This window comes from Dendropsophus ebraccatus, chromosome 14 (assembly GCF_027789765.1).
Source record: "Dendropsophus ebraccatus isolate aDenEbr1 chromosome 14, aDenEbr1.pat, whole genome shotgun sequence".
NCBI classification, from domain to species: domain Eukaryota; kingdom Metazoa; phylum Chordata; class Amphibia; order Anura; family Hylidae; genus Dendropsophus; species Dendropsophus ebraccatus.
Window position 1 is genome coordinate 39,198,980 of NC_091467.1, and position 18,763 is coordinate 39,217,742.

Below are 18,763 nucleotides of genomic sequence, written 5' to 3' on the forward strand. Positions count from 1 at the left end.
ACTGCACCTCCAAGCACCGTTCTGGGATGGCCCACTCCATTGATGATAATCAGGGGGACAGGCCGCCGGAGGCAGATTGCCACTTGGGGAGCAGGGATGCACCACCTGGCCAACCAGCCCCTTCTAGTGATTATCAATGATCGGTGCTTGGAGTTGTGGTAGCCACACCACAGTGCTCCTATCTGCTTACTGGGCACAACTGGGGACATACCCCCTACGCCCACTAGGGGGTTATCAGCAGGTTAGATTCCATTTTAAGGCCTTGGCCAGTGAGGGGGTTTCTTTTTCCCTTAGGATCCATTCACACATACATGATGTGATTCCTTTGTTTAATTACATTAATATCTGCAGCATTAAATGTGCAGCAGATCCAGTATGTGTGAATGGTAGGGACCATTTGGGCACCTTCAGACATAGCGTATTGCAGCAGAGTTCATACTGAGTCTCACAGTAAAATCCACTGCAATACTGAGTAATTTAACTGATTTGGATCATCAGTTACATCAGTATCGCTGTGGATTTGACTGCTAGAATGGGAACCATAAACTCTGCTGCGATATCCTAAGGTGGGAAAGGGGGAAGGGACCCAGATTATTAAATGGATTGATCTGTACTGCACTGCAAGTGTAACAAATTATAATATATATATATATATATATATATATATATATATATATATATATCATGTACATAGGGCTGGGCGATATTGGCCGAAATCAATATCACGGTTATTCAGACACATGTAGTTGCGGTAATGCTAATTGACACGGCTTTTTTTGTAAGCCACACTAGTGTTTTAGCTAAATTTTCCATGTTCCTATCACCACCACCCCCAATCCCCCAGTGTCTGTATATACTGTGGCACAGCACTAGGGATGGCACAATGTACATGGGGTAGACTTCCACAGAATATTGAGATTAGAGATAGAGAGATAGAGAGATAGATAGATAGATAGATAGATAGATAGATAGATAGGAGAAAATAATCCTCAGGCTTACAGCACGGGATCCTGGACGCTGCACCAGAGACTGAGGAGGAGGGAGGACGCACACAGGCGGGCAGAGGTCACAGGTCACCACACTGCCCGGGAAGCACGGCCTGTGCTACGGAGAACGCTGCCACAGCTGACATACACACATACAGGCCAATAATTTATGTCATGATGACCAGTCTGGCAGAGCGTCCAGCAGCAGCTGTCGGGCGGTTGCAGCGTTCTCTTCAGACACCCAGCTTCCCGGTCAGTGTGACGAAGTGTGATTTCTCCCCAGACGCTGTCTACACTGGAATGCAGTTTCTTCTAATACAATGAAGCAGCACAGCCCGCTCCTGTGTGAGTGGGTAATCTGCAGGTTACATCCCCCCTATAGCCAGAGCCGATCCCCCTGATGTCCGCACTGGCAGGATTCTGACACCACTGTTAGTTTTGGAAATCGGCATCTAAATGGTTACAGGGGTTTTCCTATTGAACTTTACTTGTAAGAGATCATAGATCAGAACGTGTATACAGGATCTGGAGAGCCGAATACAGCACAACTTCCAGAGCGTGCAGAGAGGATGAATAGAGCTGCCGGAAAGTTGTGCTGTATTCAGTTCTCCAGATCCTGTATGCACGTTCCGGAACAGGGAGAAGCTGGGGCAGCAGCCTAAAATGATGAAGGTTGTGACCACGGAAGTAACTAGGACTAGGCAAGTGGAGCATCCAATGGAGTAGGAGAGGCGGTAGTAGGAGTACAAGTTCGGCGAATCAGGTGATTTTTAGCAGCCGGGGCGGCAGACAATAGCAAACCGCAGCAGGGGGGGAAGCCGGTCACTGAATGAACACACAGCAAGACTTCATCTTGCCGCCCGCAATGTTTTCCGCGGTATATTCCATGCGCCGGTTAACATAAACAATTCGATACCAGGAAATCCTGGTACCGAACCGTTTTTTTGCCCAAAATATCGATAGTAGTATCGATATTTCGGTGCATCGTGCATCCCTAATTATATTATATATATATATATATATATATATATATATATATATATATATATATATATCCCCTTTATAAAAAAGGAGTCCTTATTCGGGCTATGAATAGTGTCAATGTGGGGACTGGGCCCTCTACACCTCACTGTGCTTTAAGCCCTTCCCTTTGCATAATCAGCCATGTGATCTGTGCATACAGCACAAAGATGTAGTGGTGCTATGGTCTGGAGAACTCTGGTCTGCAATATTCATGTCAGATGGTGACAAATCCACTTTAATGACTATAGAAACACACACATAGAGATCAGCTCACCCCAGCTGAATAGAGGTGCATGCAGATACACGAGTCTCCAGGAATGAAGAGGAGCACGTGGATATAGATGCGGGCCGTGTCCCGTGTATGCAGATCCAACGTAGAAAAGGTTTTCCACAGCTCCTTTAGATGGCCATGATTAAGGAGGGCTGCCTCCGCAACGCGTCGGCGCGATTTTAACCAGTTTTTAATTTCACCTTATATGTACCAATAAAGAATTTTGCACTATCTAAAGGAGCTGTGGAAAACCTTTTCTACGTTGGATCCACTTTAATGACTGCCTGAGGTGTTACATTGCCTCACTGTAACAAGTGAATGGATGGTCGGGACATATTACCCCTTAAAGGGACAGTGTCACATTTTTGGAAATTTTTTAATGAAAAGTAATAAGATCAAATAAGTGTGTTGGATTTTTTTCTTTTTTTTAACTTAGTGTTTGATTATTTTTAATAAAATTTACTCCTGCACAGGGGGCTGCCATGTTTATAGTGTGTGTGTGACGTCATTTCACGGCACACACACAGATGCTATACGGCACCTCCAGATCATTAGAGTGAACCGACGGAGTCCGTCTGGTTCACTTACATTGAGGTTCCGTCGCTGTGTACTGCGCATGCGTATAGACATGCGCAGTACACAGCTGAAGTACATGGGGTGGGTGGCGGCGCCATTTTCTTGAAGTCCCGGCACGGGAGCCAGGGAGGAGAGAGAGAGACAGGAGATCTGTGTGTGCAGCGCTCTCTCTGCACCACCCCCCACCCCCCGCCGGAGTGGGAGAAAGTAAATAAACTTTTGCTTTGGGTGCCGGGACACTGCTATCACGCAGCAATGTCCCGGCACCAGTCACCGCAGCTCTCTCCTTTCCCCCAGCAGCATGCTGCGGGGGGATGGAGAGAGTCAGGCTGATCGCTGGAGGAGCAGGGCACAGTAGCGTTCCCCCTGCTGCATGCTGTCCCCCCTGCGGCTGCCGGACCCGGGTGCGGCAGCATCACGATGGTGATGGGGGTGACATTGGAGGTGAGGAGGTGGATTTAACATTGGGGGTTTAATCGGCGCAGAATAATCCTATTCAGACCTGAGAGGGATCCGGGCAGCTGTCAGAGAACCGGGCCGGCGACGAGTCGGGGTGCGCGCTCCGGGCTGTGACAGGAGTGGAATGCAAACCGGAAGATGGGGCAGCCCCGGCATCCAGGGCCACTAGGTGGAAACAGCGGCGGCGGCAGCCGATGGATGCCGGGGCTGCCCCATCTTCCGGTTAGCATTCCACTCCTGTCACAGCCCGGAGCGCGCACCCCGACTCCTCGCCGGCCCGGTTCTCTGACAGCTGCCCGGATCCCTCTCAGGTCTGAATAGGATTATTCTGCGCCGATTAGACCCCCGATGTTAAATCCACCCCTCATCTCCTCACCTCCAATGTCACCCCCATCATCCCCTCCTCTGTCACTCCCATCATCACCTCCTCTGTCACCCCCATCATCCCCTCACCTCCTCTGTCACTCCCATCATCACCTCCTCTGTCACCCCCATCATCCCCTCCTCTGTCACCCCCATCATCCCCTCACCTCCTCTGTCACTCCCATCATCCCCTCCTGTCACCCCCATCATCCCCTCACCTCCTCTGTCACCCCCATCATCCCCTCCTCTGTCACCCCCATCATCCCCTCCTCTGTCACCCCCATCACCCCCTCACCTCCTCTGTCACCCCCATCATCTTCTCCTCTCACCCCCATCATCTTCTCCTCTCTCCCCTTCACCTCCTCCACCTCCTGTAACTGTTATAATAATAATAATGCTTTTATTTGTATAGCGCACACAGATTCCGCAGCACTTTACATCGTTTTTTTGTGGGTTTTTTTGCCAATTATTGCTCCCTGTCCCCTTTAGGGCTCACAATTCACCTATCTGTATGTTTTGGGTGTGGGAGAAAACCCACGCAAACATGGAGAAAACATACAAACTCTTTGCAGATGTTGCCCTTGGTGGGATTTAAACCCAGGACTCCAGCGCTGCAAGGCTACAGTGCTAACCACTTGAGCCACCGTGCTGCCCTGTTCTAGGGGGGAACCAGCCTGCCTCTACCGTACCTTCTCCCTGTGCCCCCCACTTTTCCCCGCCCCCTCTCTCTGCCCCCTGTCACCCCAGCCTCTCTGCCCCCTGTCTCCCCAGCCTCTCTGCCCCCTGTCACCCCAGCCTCTCCCTCCCATCACCCCAGCCTCTACCCCCTGTCTCTATATCCCGCCTACCTGTGAAATGTGTGACACAGCGGACACTAGCCTGTAAATATAAATAAATATATATATATATATATATATATATATATATATATATATATATATATATTTATTTATATTTACAGGCTAGTGTCCGCTGTGTCACACATTTCACAGGTAGGCTAGATAGATAGAAAGATAGATAGATAGATAGATAGATAGATAGGAGAGTACAGGCTATTGTTCTCTGGTGTCCGCAGTGTCACATGCTTCTTATAGCTGTACTGCTGTGCAGACAACAACAAAATGGCGATGCCCAACAGTACACATAATATCACCTTTCCCCTCTTTGTTCTTTTGTGAAAAGAGGGGGGAGGTGATGATGTCACAGCAGCTGAGCAGGGACAGCCTCTTTTTTTTCAGCATCCCTTTTTCAGGCTGCTTTTACCAGCAGTTTCCTGCTGGAGCTCACCCTGGTGGCCATCACTGGGAAATATGAAAAATTAGATTGTTAATTTTTCATATTTACTGACATGTAAAAAAAATTAAAAACACATATAAATTAATAAAAAAAATAACAAATTCAGTTTTAACACTTTCAAAATTTTTTTTTACTTAGCGACACATTCCCTTTAACCCCTTAAGGACAGAGCCTGAAATGGCCTTAATGACAGAGACAAATTTTATGAATATGACCAGTGTCACTTTATTCATTAATAACTTCGGGATGCTTTTACCTATCCTGCTGATTCTGAGATTGTTTTCTCGTGACATATTGTACTTTACATTTCTGGTAAATTGGAGTCGATAATCATAACAAATCTTTATGAAAAAAACCCAAATAATGTGAAAAAATGTGAAAAACTGCATTTTTCCAACTTTGAAACTTTTTTGCGTATACAGAAAGTGGTTATACCACATAAATTATATATTAAATAGCATTAGCAACATGTCTACTTTATGTTGGCGGCATTTATTAAACGATCTTTCATTTTTTTTAGACAATAGGAAGCTTAAAACATTAGCAGCAAATTTCCAAATTTTCAGTAAAATTTCAAAATCAGATATTTTTAGGGACCTGTTCAGGTTTAAAGTGTATTTGAGGGGCCTGTATGTTAGAAAGCCCCACAAAGCACCCCATTTCAGAAACTGCACCCCCCACACTCTGCAAAAGCATATCCAGAAAGCGTTTTAACCCTTTAGGGGAGTCACAGAAATAAAAGCTAAGTGTGTAAGGAATTTGAAAATTTTTATTTTCTGTGCAGAGATTTTATTGTAATCCAATATTTTTCACAATTATAAACCTATTACCAGAGAAATGCACCCCAATAATTATTGCCCCATTTCTGCAGTTTATAGAAATACTCCATATGTGACCCTATTGCGCTATTTGACACAACCACAAGCCTCAGATATAAGGGAGCGCCTAGTGAATTTCAACGCCTCCGTTATATTTGGTCATTTCTGACTGTACCACTTCAGGTTGGCAGAGGCTCTGGGGTGCCAAAACATAAAAAACACCCCTAAAGTGATACCATTTAGAAAACTACACCCCTCAAGGAATGTAACAAGGGGTGCGGTGAGCATCTGGACTCCACAGGTGCTTCACAGATTTTCCGAACAATATGGCGTGAAAAAAGAAAAATTTATTTTTTACACTAAAACGTTGTTCTAGCCTTCAATTTTTCATTTTCTTAAAGGGATAAGAGGAAAAAAAAGACACAAAATGTGTAGCGCAGTTTCTCCCGAGTACGGAAATACCCCACATGTGGCGATAAAGTGCCAAGGGGGCGCAGGACGAGCCTCCAAAGGGAAGGAGCGCCAATTGGCTTTTGGAAGCTGAATTTCACTGGAAAGGATTTCAAGGGCCATGTCGCATTTACAGAGCCCTCGTGCTGCCAAGACACTGGAAACCCCCCACAAGTGACCCCATTCTGGAAACTACACCCCTCAAGGAATCTAACAAGGGGCACAGTGAGCATATGGACCCCACTGGTGACGGGCACAAATGTGGAACAATGTGACGTAAAAGTAAAAAATTTCATTTTTTCACTTTCATAGCACAAATGTGCCCGTCATCAAGGGGTCCATATCCTCACTGCACCCCTTGTTAGATTCCTTGAGGGGTGCAGTTTCCAGAATGGGGTCACTTGTTGGGGGTTTCCAGTGTTTTGGCAGCACGAGGGCTCTGTAAATGCGACATGGCGTTCATCATCCATTCTAGCCAAATCCAACCTCCAAAATCCAAATGGCGCTCCTTCCCTTCGGAGGCTTGCCCTGCACCCACATGGCGCTTTATGTCCACATGTGGGGTATTTACGGACTCGGGGGAAATAGCTCTACACATAGTGTGTTTTTTTTCTCTTTTAACCCCTTGTGAAAATGATAAATTCAAGGCTAAACCAACATTATAGTGTAAAAAATGTAATATTTCATTTTCACGCCACATTGTTCCACATTTGTGCCCGTCACCAGTGGGGTCCATATGCTCACTACACCCCTTGTTACATTCCTTGAGGGGTGTAGTTTCCATAATGGGGTCACTTGTGGGGGGTTTCAACTGTCTTGGCAACACAGAGGCCTTTTGAATGCAACATGGCCCCTCAAAATCCATTCCATCCAAATCCAGCCTTCAAAAACGAAATGGCGCTCCTTCCCTTCGGAGGCTTACCCTGCACCCGCATGGCGCTTTATGCCCACATGTGGGGTATTTCCGTACTCAGGGGAAATTGCTCTACACATTTGTTTTTTTTTTATCTTTTAGCCCCTTGTGAAAATGAAAAAATCATGACAAGATTAATGATTTAGAGTAAAAATTTTTCAAAAATTACACTAAATGTTGGTCTAGCCTTGATTTTTTCCATTTCCACAAGGGGTTAAAAAAGAAAATGAACACAAAACGTGTAGGGTAGTTTCCCCTGATTACGAAAATACCCCATATGTGGGCATAATGTGCCATATGGGCACAGGGCAAGCCACCAAAGGGACAGAGCGCCATTTAGAGGCTGGAATGGAGGATGGAGGCCATGTCGCAATTACAAAGCTCCTGTGCTGCCAGGTCAGTAGAAACCCCCGACAAGTGACCCCATTCTGGAAACTACACCCCATAAGGAATCTAACAAGGGGTGCAGTGAGGATATGGACCCCACTGGTGACAGGCACTTACGTAGAACATGTGCCGAGAAAATAAATTTTCACAATTTTTCATTTTCACGTCCCAAATGTGGCCTTCACCAGGGGGCCATATCCCCGCTGCCCCCCTTGTTAGATTCCTTATGGGGTGTAGTTTCCAGAATGGGGTCACTTGTTGGGGGTTTCTACTGTCCTGGCCGCACAGAGGCTTTGTAATTGCATCATGGCATCCTCTAATGGGAATGGCGGCCATACCTACTTAGCTGGGGAAAAGGGACAATTCTAATTTATTTGGGGGTATTAGGCCAATTATTAGTTTATAAGGTTGAAAATGACAGGTGTCCATCAAATTCAACCTGTGTTGATCCAGAGGAAGGCAAAAAACCCTCGTGAGGCAGACGACAGTAGCCTCATCACTGGGAAAAATTCCTTCCCGACTCCATAATGGCAATCAGAATAATCCCCGGATCAACGTGACCCCTGAAATAGGAATAAGGGACAGAATCTAGATAATGTAGAACCCCAATGACGTGTGGTGCGCCTTGAAGCGATCCAGTATGCAGAGGCCGGTGGGATCAGGACAGGTGTCACACTGGAAAATGGTGTCCTTCGTGATCCCCCTGTTAAGCCACACTCTGCACCTGGAAAATGTTGCCCTGGTGCGATACGGGGTCCTTCATATCCAGAAGCGCTGGGTCCGCTCCATGGCTGCTAAATATTAGGGCTCTGTTACTGCTTCTGATATGTTCGGATCGTGCCGCAAGCTACAGTAGCTCGGGCAGCGAGAGACCAGAGGAGGGGGTGCTGGTATAAAAGTTATCCCCGTACAGGTGGTGACCTTTATCCAGCAGTGGGAAGATCAGTTCCCGGACGATCTTTCCACTTGTTCCGAGGATGGGGGGGAGGGGGCATCTGGGGGCATTTGGGGGCTGGATTCGGGTGTCCCTTCCTACATACACTCTTAAGGGTACGTGCACACTGCGGAATCGCGACAGATAACCCTTCGTGCATTCCGCAGTTGGCACCCGCCGGTGGAGTGATGCAGGCGCACGTCTCCACACGTGTCATAGACTCCATTCTATGCACGGGCGGATTCCGCTCTCCGTCCAACATATTCATTCTTTGGATGGGCGACGGAATCCGCCCGTGCATAGAATGGAGTCTATGACACGGGTAGAGACATGCGCCCGCATCAGTCCGCCGGCGGGTGCCAGCTGCGGAATGCACGAAGGGTTATCCTTCGCCATTCCGCAGTGTGCACGTACCCTAAGTCTGTAAGTGTACCCTGAGGTACGCTCACAGAGTTTGGAGAATTTCACACCATACCGTCATCTCTTATTGGGACGGTACTGGCGGAAAAGACGTGTCTGGGAGGCAGCGTACGCTACGCTACCCCCAGACACGTCACTGGATGATGAGGATGAATGGAGGAAAGAAGGATCCCCCCATTCATCCTCACTGGCTGTTTCGGTGTCGGAGGCAATAATAACGTATCCCTCTGACGCCGAAAACACCCTGGGGGCCATCTTTATATGGGGATTGGTATATGGGGTATGTAGTGGTGTAGTGTCAAACTTTATTCAATGTAGTGTGGTGTAATGTAGTGTTTTTTACGTGTTTTTTTTACGGTAAGTATAAAAAAAAAAACTACGCCAACAAAGGAGTTGCTGATAAATGCCGCACTTATGCGCGGCACTTATCAGCAGACTGTGGCAGTAGAATATAGAAAAAAAACACCCTACGCCAAAAAGGAGGAGTTGCTGATTAGCAGCGCACTTTCGTGCGATGCTGATCAACACTCAGCGGCGATAGGGTGCGGAAAATAGAAAAAAAAAAATTTGGAAAAAAAAAAAACCTTTTTCTACATTCTGAATATCCCTGTAGCTGCTGATAAGTGTATTACACATATCAGCCGCTAGGGGGCAGTAGAGCGCAAAATCCGGAAAATGACGAGGCTGGAGCCGAAAATAGCCGAAAGAAGACGGGGACCGCCGGAAAGATCCGAAGACGCGCCGGAAAGACGGAGGACGCCGCGAACCCGGAAGACGCCGATCAGGACCCCGGGACAGGTGAGTAATGTACAAATACCTGCTCTGGACCCCTCCGCTACCTAGCTGAGGGGTCCAGGGCAGGTATTTATTATTTTGTGGGACTCTGATCGCCGTGCCACCGGCCCGATCGCCGTGAACGGCCGGCCGTTCACGGCGATCGGGCCGGTGGCACGGTGACCACCATTACTTTTTACAGTAATGGCGGTCGGTGCCGTCCTCGGACAGCACCGACCGCCATTTTTTTCCGGGTCATCGGGTCACCGATGACATGGAAAGGTTCCGATCGCCGCTATTGGCTGATCTGAATTGATCAGCCTATAGCGGCGATCGTAAGCACGGGGGGTGTTAACCACCCCCCGTGCCGAGAAGCTAAGATGGCCTGCTATGATTTATAGCAGGCCATCTTCCCCGATCGCTGTGTGCGAACACGCAGCGATCGGGGAAACATCGGGCGTAAATTTACGCCCTGATGCGCTAAGTACCAGGGCGCGAGGGCGTAAGTTTACGCCCGATGACGTTAAGGGGTTAAGGACCAGGCCAATTCTCACTTTTGCATTTTCGTTTTTTCCTCCTCACATACTAAGACCCATAACTTTTTCATTTTTCTACCTACAGGGCCATGTGAGGCTTGTTTTCTTTCAGAAACAGGTGCACTTTGTAATGGCATCTTTCAATATGCCATAAAATGAATGATGGAACCCCGAAAATATCATTTATGGGGTGAACTTGGGTCAAAAAATATGATTCCGCAAATTTTGGGGGGCTTCCATATTTATGTAATGCACATTACAGTAAAACTGGCATTTTTTTTCTTCATTCTATAGGTCAGTCTGAACACAGCGATATGAATGTTTTCTAATGTTTTACCATTTTTATTAGCTGTAAGACTTTTTTTTTTTTGCAAATAGGCATATTCAAAATGTTCCTATTGTAACTCCTATAGCGCATTTATTTTTTCACCTACGGGGTCGTATGGGGTGTCATTTTTTGCGCCATGATATCTAGTTTTTATTAGTTACATTTTTTCTAGATCAAACATATTAATTGCTTTATATTAATTTTTTTTATACATAAAATGTCATTACAAAAAAGCAATCTCTGCGTTTTTACCGCTTTTTGTTCACGCCGTTCACCATGCGGGAATAGTGTTGTTTTATTTTAATAGATCGGACGATTACACACACTTCGGAATATTATATATTAATTAACTTTATTATTCATTTTTATTGGGGGAGAGGCTTTGGGGCATTTTTTAAAACTTTTATTATTATTTTTATTTTTACACTTTTTAAGTCTCCTTAGGGGACTTTTACATTGCTACATTAGATTGCTAACACCGATCCCTGCTATGCCATAGCATAGCAGGGATCAGTGTTATCGGCGATCTTTTGATAGAGTCTGCCACAGGCAGGCTCTATCAGAAGATCAGACTACATGGAGGTATGGATTAGACCTCCAGTAGTCAGGCAGTGCGATCGGGACCCCCGCAAACACGCTATGGGGGTCCCGATCGCTAAGTGACCAGAGATGCTCTGGTCACTTATACTTAAAGGGGTAGTGCGGCGCTAATCATTTATTCACTAAATAACACACATTACAAAGTTATACAACTTTCTAATGTGTGTTATGTATGTAAATGGCCCCCTTCCCCGTATTCCCCCCCAGCCACGCTAGACCCGGAAGTGTTGGTGCATTATACTTACCACATTCGTGTCGACCCCCGTCTGCCATCTTGGGACCATAACATAGTCTTCGGACGGCCGGCCGAGCTGCTCCATTCGTCCCTCATGCCAGCCCCCCTATGCCGTGTCATCAGCTGCTCAGCCGCGATTGGCGGTAAGTATAGCGGTAAGTATAATGCACCAACACTTCCGGCTCTATCGGGGGGGGGCGACGACACACGGGGAAGGGGGCCGTTCACATACATAACACACATTACAAAGTTGCATAACTTTGTGATGTGTGTTATTTTGTGAATAAATGATTAGCACTGCACTACCCCTTTAAATGCAGCGGTCGCCCGCCATTGAGGGCGAGGGCCTGGCTGCAGATAGCAGCCAGTCCTCACTGGTTATAGAGCGATCTCAGCTCGTGAGCCCGCTCCATAGCCCGGGACCCTGTCAGGGCATACATTTACGCTGTCCTGCTTTAAGGCACAGGCAGTGGGGGGCGTTAATGTATGTCCATGGTCATTAAGGGGTTAAACTGCGCTGAGTTAGCAAAAAGAGAAGAGCAGGGGTTACAAATTTATTTTTTTTTAAGCCCAGCCTGTCCAATTTAAAAAGAAAAGTACATCAATAGACAACAACTTTAAGAAAGAACTGAACTAATAAATGAAAAGATGTTTATCCACCTAACCAGTGTTCTAGGTTTAAAAAGAAAAAAAAAAAGAAAATTGTGGACATTGGTATTATGTCAAAAGGTTTTGGTATTGCATCTTAGCCACAATTCACCTCAATGGAGTTAAACTACAATACCATGTAAAACCTATAAAAAAGTATGGCACTGTGTCAAGAAGAAAGCAGACATGTTTTCTAACCTTGTAAACATCTCTCTCTTTCTCTCCTTTCATTCTATTTGGTCTCATATTACAACTATAAATTAGATATCTATAGAGAAATCTTCAGTGTTTCCAAAGACATAAGCCTCATTCTACTTCTCAGCCTTCTCTCACCCCTCAGCAGTGTCTGCAGTAGGACAAAAAGTTTGTCCAGCGAGCAGAAGATTGCTGAAGCCTTATGCTTGTCGGTTGCTCACTTTCTTAGATCTAATGTCTTGAAAATAAGCTGTGGGGCTGGGTTAAGTCACAATCATGGTGTGCAGGTGAAACTACACTCGCATGCGATGTCAAATAGTTGCACAATATCTCCAATATTACAGACACACTGTGCAGCAATTAGAAATCGCTTGCGGGCATGTTTCAAGCACGTGCAATGATCGTGACTCGATTGAGCCCCACCCCCTCCCAACGTTTCGGAAATCCTTAAAACTAAGGAGGACCTTTTTGATTTTAGAAATGGAGACAGGTAGGACCCAGGGCTTCATGTTTAAGTGACACAAATAAGTTGCAGAAGTCTGAGACACAATGACAGCCTAATACCTCCAACAGCTAGAGGAAACTGAAGGCTAAATCCTGAACAGAATCCTTTACCATTGAAAAAGAATTCTATAATTCTCTACAATCTGGAGGAAATAGACATTTTGTGGGTCAACAAAAATGCTTTATGTTATTGCTTAGGGTCTAGCTTTTGGCTTAATTCCTGCTCTCAATAATTAGCAGGGTAATCATTAGGTATTATTCCATTTACTTACTGTATACTCTGTATTGTCTACTCACCTTTTTTGCTGATAGGGCTAATTTTTTAGCAGGTGGTGGTGACATGGTAGTTAAAGCCTCACATACGCTTGCCAGAGTAGGTGATTTCATAGTACTGCTTGTCCCAGGTTGTTCAGATTCCATTGTTGAGGAACAGCGTAGGGAAGATGTGCTTCCATTTGTGGGGGTGCTTTGAGTTAAAGATTGACCATTTACATGACATTCTTGTTTTACATTTTCCATTATTTCTTCTGGATTTGTCTTGTCACTTTCCTGGGTTTCAGGATTTTCAGTTTTAGCAGTGGAAGATAAATCCTCAAGATCCAAGTTTGGCTTAGATTCTTCCTGCATTACTGCTTCATTGCCATGAGATGCCTTAAGCTTGGCATGGAGAGGTTTTTTCATTCTACTCAACTGGTCGTCAAAAATACAAGGGGCATATACCATTTTACTGCTGAGCTTAGGAGAAGGGCCTGCACTAAGAGGCCGTGTACGGTTAACTCCATTATGGTCCTTGGTGTAAGGCAAAATATGAGTGTGGTTGACTGGGATCCCAATGTCTTCCACTTTTTGTGGCTTCTTTTCATGTAACACTTCAGACTTCTAGAAATAAAGATTTTTGTTCATAACATGTTAAATGGGACGGGAAAATCAATTAAAGAGTTTGTCCAGTCAAAATTACCTCGCTTCCTATCCACAGGATAGGGGACAAGTAAGAGATTGCGGGGGATCAGACCTCTGTACCCTCCGCCAATTTCCGTATCAGGCCCCCAGCTTCTTTGTTATTTATTCCTACGTAGCTGCTGGAAAGAGCTGAATAAGCATTTCCCAGCTTACTTGGGTCTTTCTGCCAGCTCCATAGGAATGAATAAAGCTGCGGGTTCGTGCCGTGCCCGTGGCTGTATTCATAACAGAGGAACCGTGGGCCTGATATGGAGGTTGGACCCCTTCTCAATCTCTTACTTGTCCCCTATACTGTGGATGGGGAACAAGACAATTTTGCCCGGACAACCTCTAGTAGTAATCTAGTAGTAATGTACAAAAAAATAAATAAAAAGAATATAGAATGCATGTTATCCTCCTGACGACAATGCAACATTACCAGATTTCTCGAGTCACCCTTTTCCAGACTACGTGCATTAGAATGAACTAGAGTGCTCAGCATCAACAACATGGCTTAAAAGGAAACCAATAGCTGGTTAGAAAAATTCAACCAGTTATATTTTCATAGAACATGGAAAAGCTGCTGATAGAGAAGGTAGTTTGCCTGCCTTCATCTTCAGCTTTGTTTTAATCATATCTTCAGCCCTATACAAACATAACAGCAGTTAGATTCTTCTAACCTGTTAGTTTCACTTTAAAATCATTGACAAAATATTAACTAAAAAAAAAAAAAAAAGAAGAAGATTTATAGACAGGTCCCAAGTGAAATGTTATTCAATATGGAGAGAATGAATCACCTTCCCATTAAGAGGAGATGAAAGGCTTCCACTGGATTGGGTCTTCTTTAAAGTAGGAGGGACAGAGCTAGGGCGAGACAGTTGGGTTTGTGGCACTTTGCAGAGAGAGGCATCAAAACTCTTCTTGGACTCAGGAACCCTGTTCAACGGAGGACAATATTAATTGAGCAATTGTAACAGTGAGAAGAAACAGAGTAGCTTCTATAATATATCTGCTTGTTACAATGTTATTATCCTTCTTGTTACAATAATATATATATATTTATATATATATATTTTATATATATATATATATATATATATATATATATATATATATATATATATATATATATATATATATAAATAAAATTACTTTATCAGGAAGATAATTAACAGGTTAGTATAGACAGATAATAGTAGGTATACTGAAAACTTCAATTTATGGTGTGTGTTACTGACAATAATACAATAAGTACCAGCAAATAGAATGTAAAAATGCAGAAAGATTTAAATATTTTTATACAAAGCCTACCTCAAGTAAAAGAGAACGTAAGCCTGCTGATTCAGCACCACCTTGATGTTACTGGCATGAACAAGTGAATCATTCATCTGATACCACTGTCCATTACTAGCCTGCAGAGGAAAGAGTCACAAAAATGACAATACGTGAATGTGAATCCAGGTAAATAGATTTTAAAGGGGGCGTTCACACGTACAGGATCCACAGCAGATTTGCATGCATTGAATCTGCAACTTCAAAACATCAAATCTGCTGCAGATCCCGAACGTGTGAAAGCATCCTAAAGGGGATTTCCAGGCAAAACAGACTGATGAGCTATCCACAAAACAGTTATTCACTCACTAATTCATGGTGTGCTGACACCCAGCGCACCTCTGCTGATCAGCTGTTTAGTGTCTGCATTACATGGTCAATGGGGAAAGCAGCAGTTAGCTCTGTTCACATTATAGCAGTGGCAACACATGAATGAATCCCAGCCATTACAAAGTGAATGGACCCAACTGCATTGTTTAAGCACTGAACAGCTGATTAGTGGGGAAGCTGGGTGTTGATTATACCCCTATTCCACGGAACAATCATCATTCATAAACTCGCTCCAACGACCGCTCGTTAACGAGCACTTAACGATTTTTTTTAGCGAACGATAACACATAACGTGAACGATATATGTATTGTAACGATTATTTTGCGGTCGTTACATGATCGTTTAAAACGTTCGCCGGCGTGATCATGACCATACGACACAAATACTTTTTTTAAACCTTTTTACGAACGACTGAAAGATTTCAAATTTTACAAACCGATTAGCAAATTATCTTTCAAAGACAAACAAATTTTTTTCGACATGCTGAAAAACAATTTTGAACGACAGTATAACGATTTCGCCTTTGTTGTTCGCTCGTTCGTTGGAGTGAGTTTATGAACGGTAATCGTTCCGTGGAATAGGGCCCTTAGTCTATTTTGCACAGAACACACCTCCACAAACAGATTTTTAAACAGCCAATTTGTTTTCATTGTATGGCATTGATACGTTTTTTGGTTAAGTTTTTTTTTTTTTTTTTTTTTATATCAAATATTTTATTGTTATTACAATATAAAAGGCAAACAAGCATATCACAGCTCTCAATATATATATATCCCCCCACCCACCCACCCACCCACAGCACGGGGCCCACACACCAAAAAAAAAAAAAAAAATTTAATAAGTCAATCTTTCCAACGTCTCCAGAGCTTCTGAAACCTTAGGGTTGCTTTAATAGACCTTCTTGCCACTATCTCCTCATAATTCTTCACCTTTCTAACCATCTGCTTCCATTCTTCCAACACAGGGGGTAGGCAATTCACCCATCTCCTTGCTATCAGAACCTTTGCACATCCCATTATCCTGTTCAGTAACGAATTAATTTCCCCATCCTCCACCAAACCCCCCAGTAACAGCTCTGGTATGGAACAAGACCCTTGTGGAGGCACTCCCATTACTCTCTCAATATGATCCCTTATATTCTCCCAATAGGTACAGATTGTTGGGCAAGCCCATATCATATGTATCATGTCCGCTCTCTCGGTGTGACATTTATTGCAGCTCACAGTTTGTCTACCAAAGCGAGATAGAGACTCAGGGGTTCTATAAAGCCAAAACAAAATTTTAAAGTGTATTAACCTATGTGCCGGACTGCATGATGCTACTCCTAGATTCTTAACTATAATTTCCCACACTGTGTCATGTATCACGCCAAATGCCCTTTCCCATTTAGACTTTATCCTCTCTAAGTGTGGCACTCTTTTCTCTCTAATTAATATTCTATATATTTTCGGCAAACACTTACCCATCCCTTTCCAATTACATAATAAATCAATTACTTCATGTGATTCCACACATCTCCAATCTATCCCTTGTGAACAACGTACTGCATGCTTAATTTGAGCATACTGAAATCTGTGAGAATCTAATAACCCCATATCTACTTTGAGCAGTTACAAATGTGATCACTTCTCCATTTTCAAATAAGTCAGACACAAATTTTACCCCCCTACTCTTCCAAAATCCTGCCAGATCCTGGCTCAAAAATTCCTTTAAATTACCATTATCCCATAGTGGTGTGAATTCCAAAGACCCCTTGATTCCACTTACTCTTTTCAAAGTCTTCCACACTCTATTATACAGTGTACAAAACGAAAATTTATCTAGGGGCCCACTCGCGCAATGTCCAGCTTCAAGTACTTCAAAAAAACTTTTCCCAGCGTTCCCTGTTTTAACTAAGATGTGCTCTACTATCAAGGAGGTCTTCCACTTCACCAGACCCTGGGCTCCACCAGAAATGGAATAGAGCCGAAAGTCAGGCAAGGCGAGACCCCCTTTACCAACCTCCTGACACAACACCTCATATTTAATCCTGACCTGTTTCCGACCCCAGATCAGCCGATCCATCATGACCCTAAGCCTCTTAAACCACGCATCTGGAATCCAAACTGGAGCCGCATTTAGAAAGTATAAGACCTGGGGTAAGACCACCATTTTGATGACTGCTATTCTTTCTACCATCGCTAAGGGTAGCTTAAGCCAGGTCTCAACTTTCCTACCTATCTTATCCCACAGAGGTTTAATGTTCAACGCAACATAATCCTTAACAGAGGGACTGATCACCACACCCAGATATTCTATAGACTCTTTAACCTTCAGATCTTTATACTCTATATCTTCCCCAACCACAATTGGAAGTAATGAAGATTTCCCCCAATTCACGCTAAATCCAGAGATACTACCGAATTCCTCTACCAAACCCATCACTCTGTCCAGATTATTTCTGGGGTCATCGATAAAAAGGATAACATCATCCGCATATAATAAAATCCTATCCGCCCCTCCTCTCAGACCAAAACCCACTATATCTCCTGCCCCCCGTATTCTTTCTGCCAAAGGTTCCATGTATAGGTCAAAGAGGAGGGGGGACAGCGGACACCCTTGTCTGGTCCCTCTTTTTAACTCAAAGCCTTCAGTGGGATCCCCATTAACTAACACCCTGGCCATAGGAGCCTTATATAACAATTTTATCCACCCTATAAATTCTGCGCCCAACCCATACTGTTCCAATGTCCTCCACAGAAAGCCCCACTCCACCCTGTCGAACGCTTTAAGCGCATCTAATGACAGAATGGAGTGGGGCCCCGTCCCCCCCAGCTGAATATTGGCAAAGGCTCTGGATATATTGTCAAAAATTGACCTCCCGCGAATGAAGCCCACCTGGTCTCGTGTTACCAGATCCGGGATCACCTCGGCCAATCTCCTTGCCAAAACCTTCGCAAAAATCTTGCAATCTGTATTGAGCAAGGAGATCGGCCGATACGACTCCACCAGCAAGGGATCCTTATTTTTTTTGGGGATCAAAACAATATTGGCCTGTCTCATAGAGTCAGGTAAGATGCCTCTGCTAAAGGATTCATTAATTATAGACAATAAACGTGGCATCAGTACCTCCCCATATTCCACATAGATCTTAAAAGGTAGGCCATCAGAACCAGGTGCTGTATCCCCTGACATGCTCTTCAATGCATCCCCCAGCTCCCCCAGAGTAATTGGGCTATTTAATTTAACTCTTTGTTCTTCTGAGACTTGGGGCAAATGGATCTTCTCAAAAAAAGAACTATATTCTCCCTCCAAGTGGGCAGGTTCTTCCCCATACAGCTGAGAGAAGAAGTCTTTAACTACCTCCCGAATCTGTCCCTGATCTCGTGTAACCATCCCCTGCGCCCCTTGTATAGCTGCAATGTGACCACTCTCCCTTTGTGCTTTCAGTACGTTAGCCAAAAGC

At 44.4% G+C, this 18,763-nt stretch overlaps 1 protein-coding gene across 4 annotated transcripts in view; it reads right to left on the reverse strand.

Annotated features, from left to right (window-relative positions):
- Positions 1-18,763, reverse strand: part of USP36 (ubiquitin specific peptidase 36) — a 224,882-nt gene that overhangs the window by 65,062 nt on the left and 141,057 nt on the right. For all 4 annotated transcript variants that reach the window (XM_069951540.1, XM_069951541.1, XM_069951538.1 and 1 more), the window contains 3 exons: positions 14,967-15,067; positions 14,453-14,591; positions 13,014-13,595 (listed from right to left, as the gene is read on the reverse strand). In XM_069951540.1, coding sequence (XP_069807641.1) covers positions 13,014-13,595; positions 14,453-14,591; positions 14,967-15,067 — 822 coding nt within the window. The remainder of the gene's footprint in view (positions 1-13,013; positions 13,596-14,452; positions 14,592-14,966; positions 15,068-18,763) is intronic.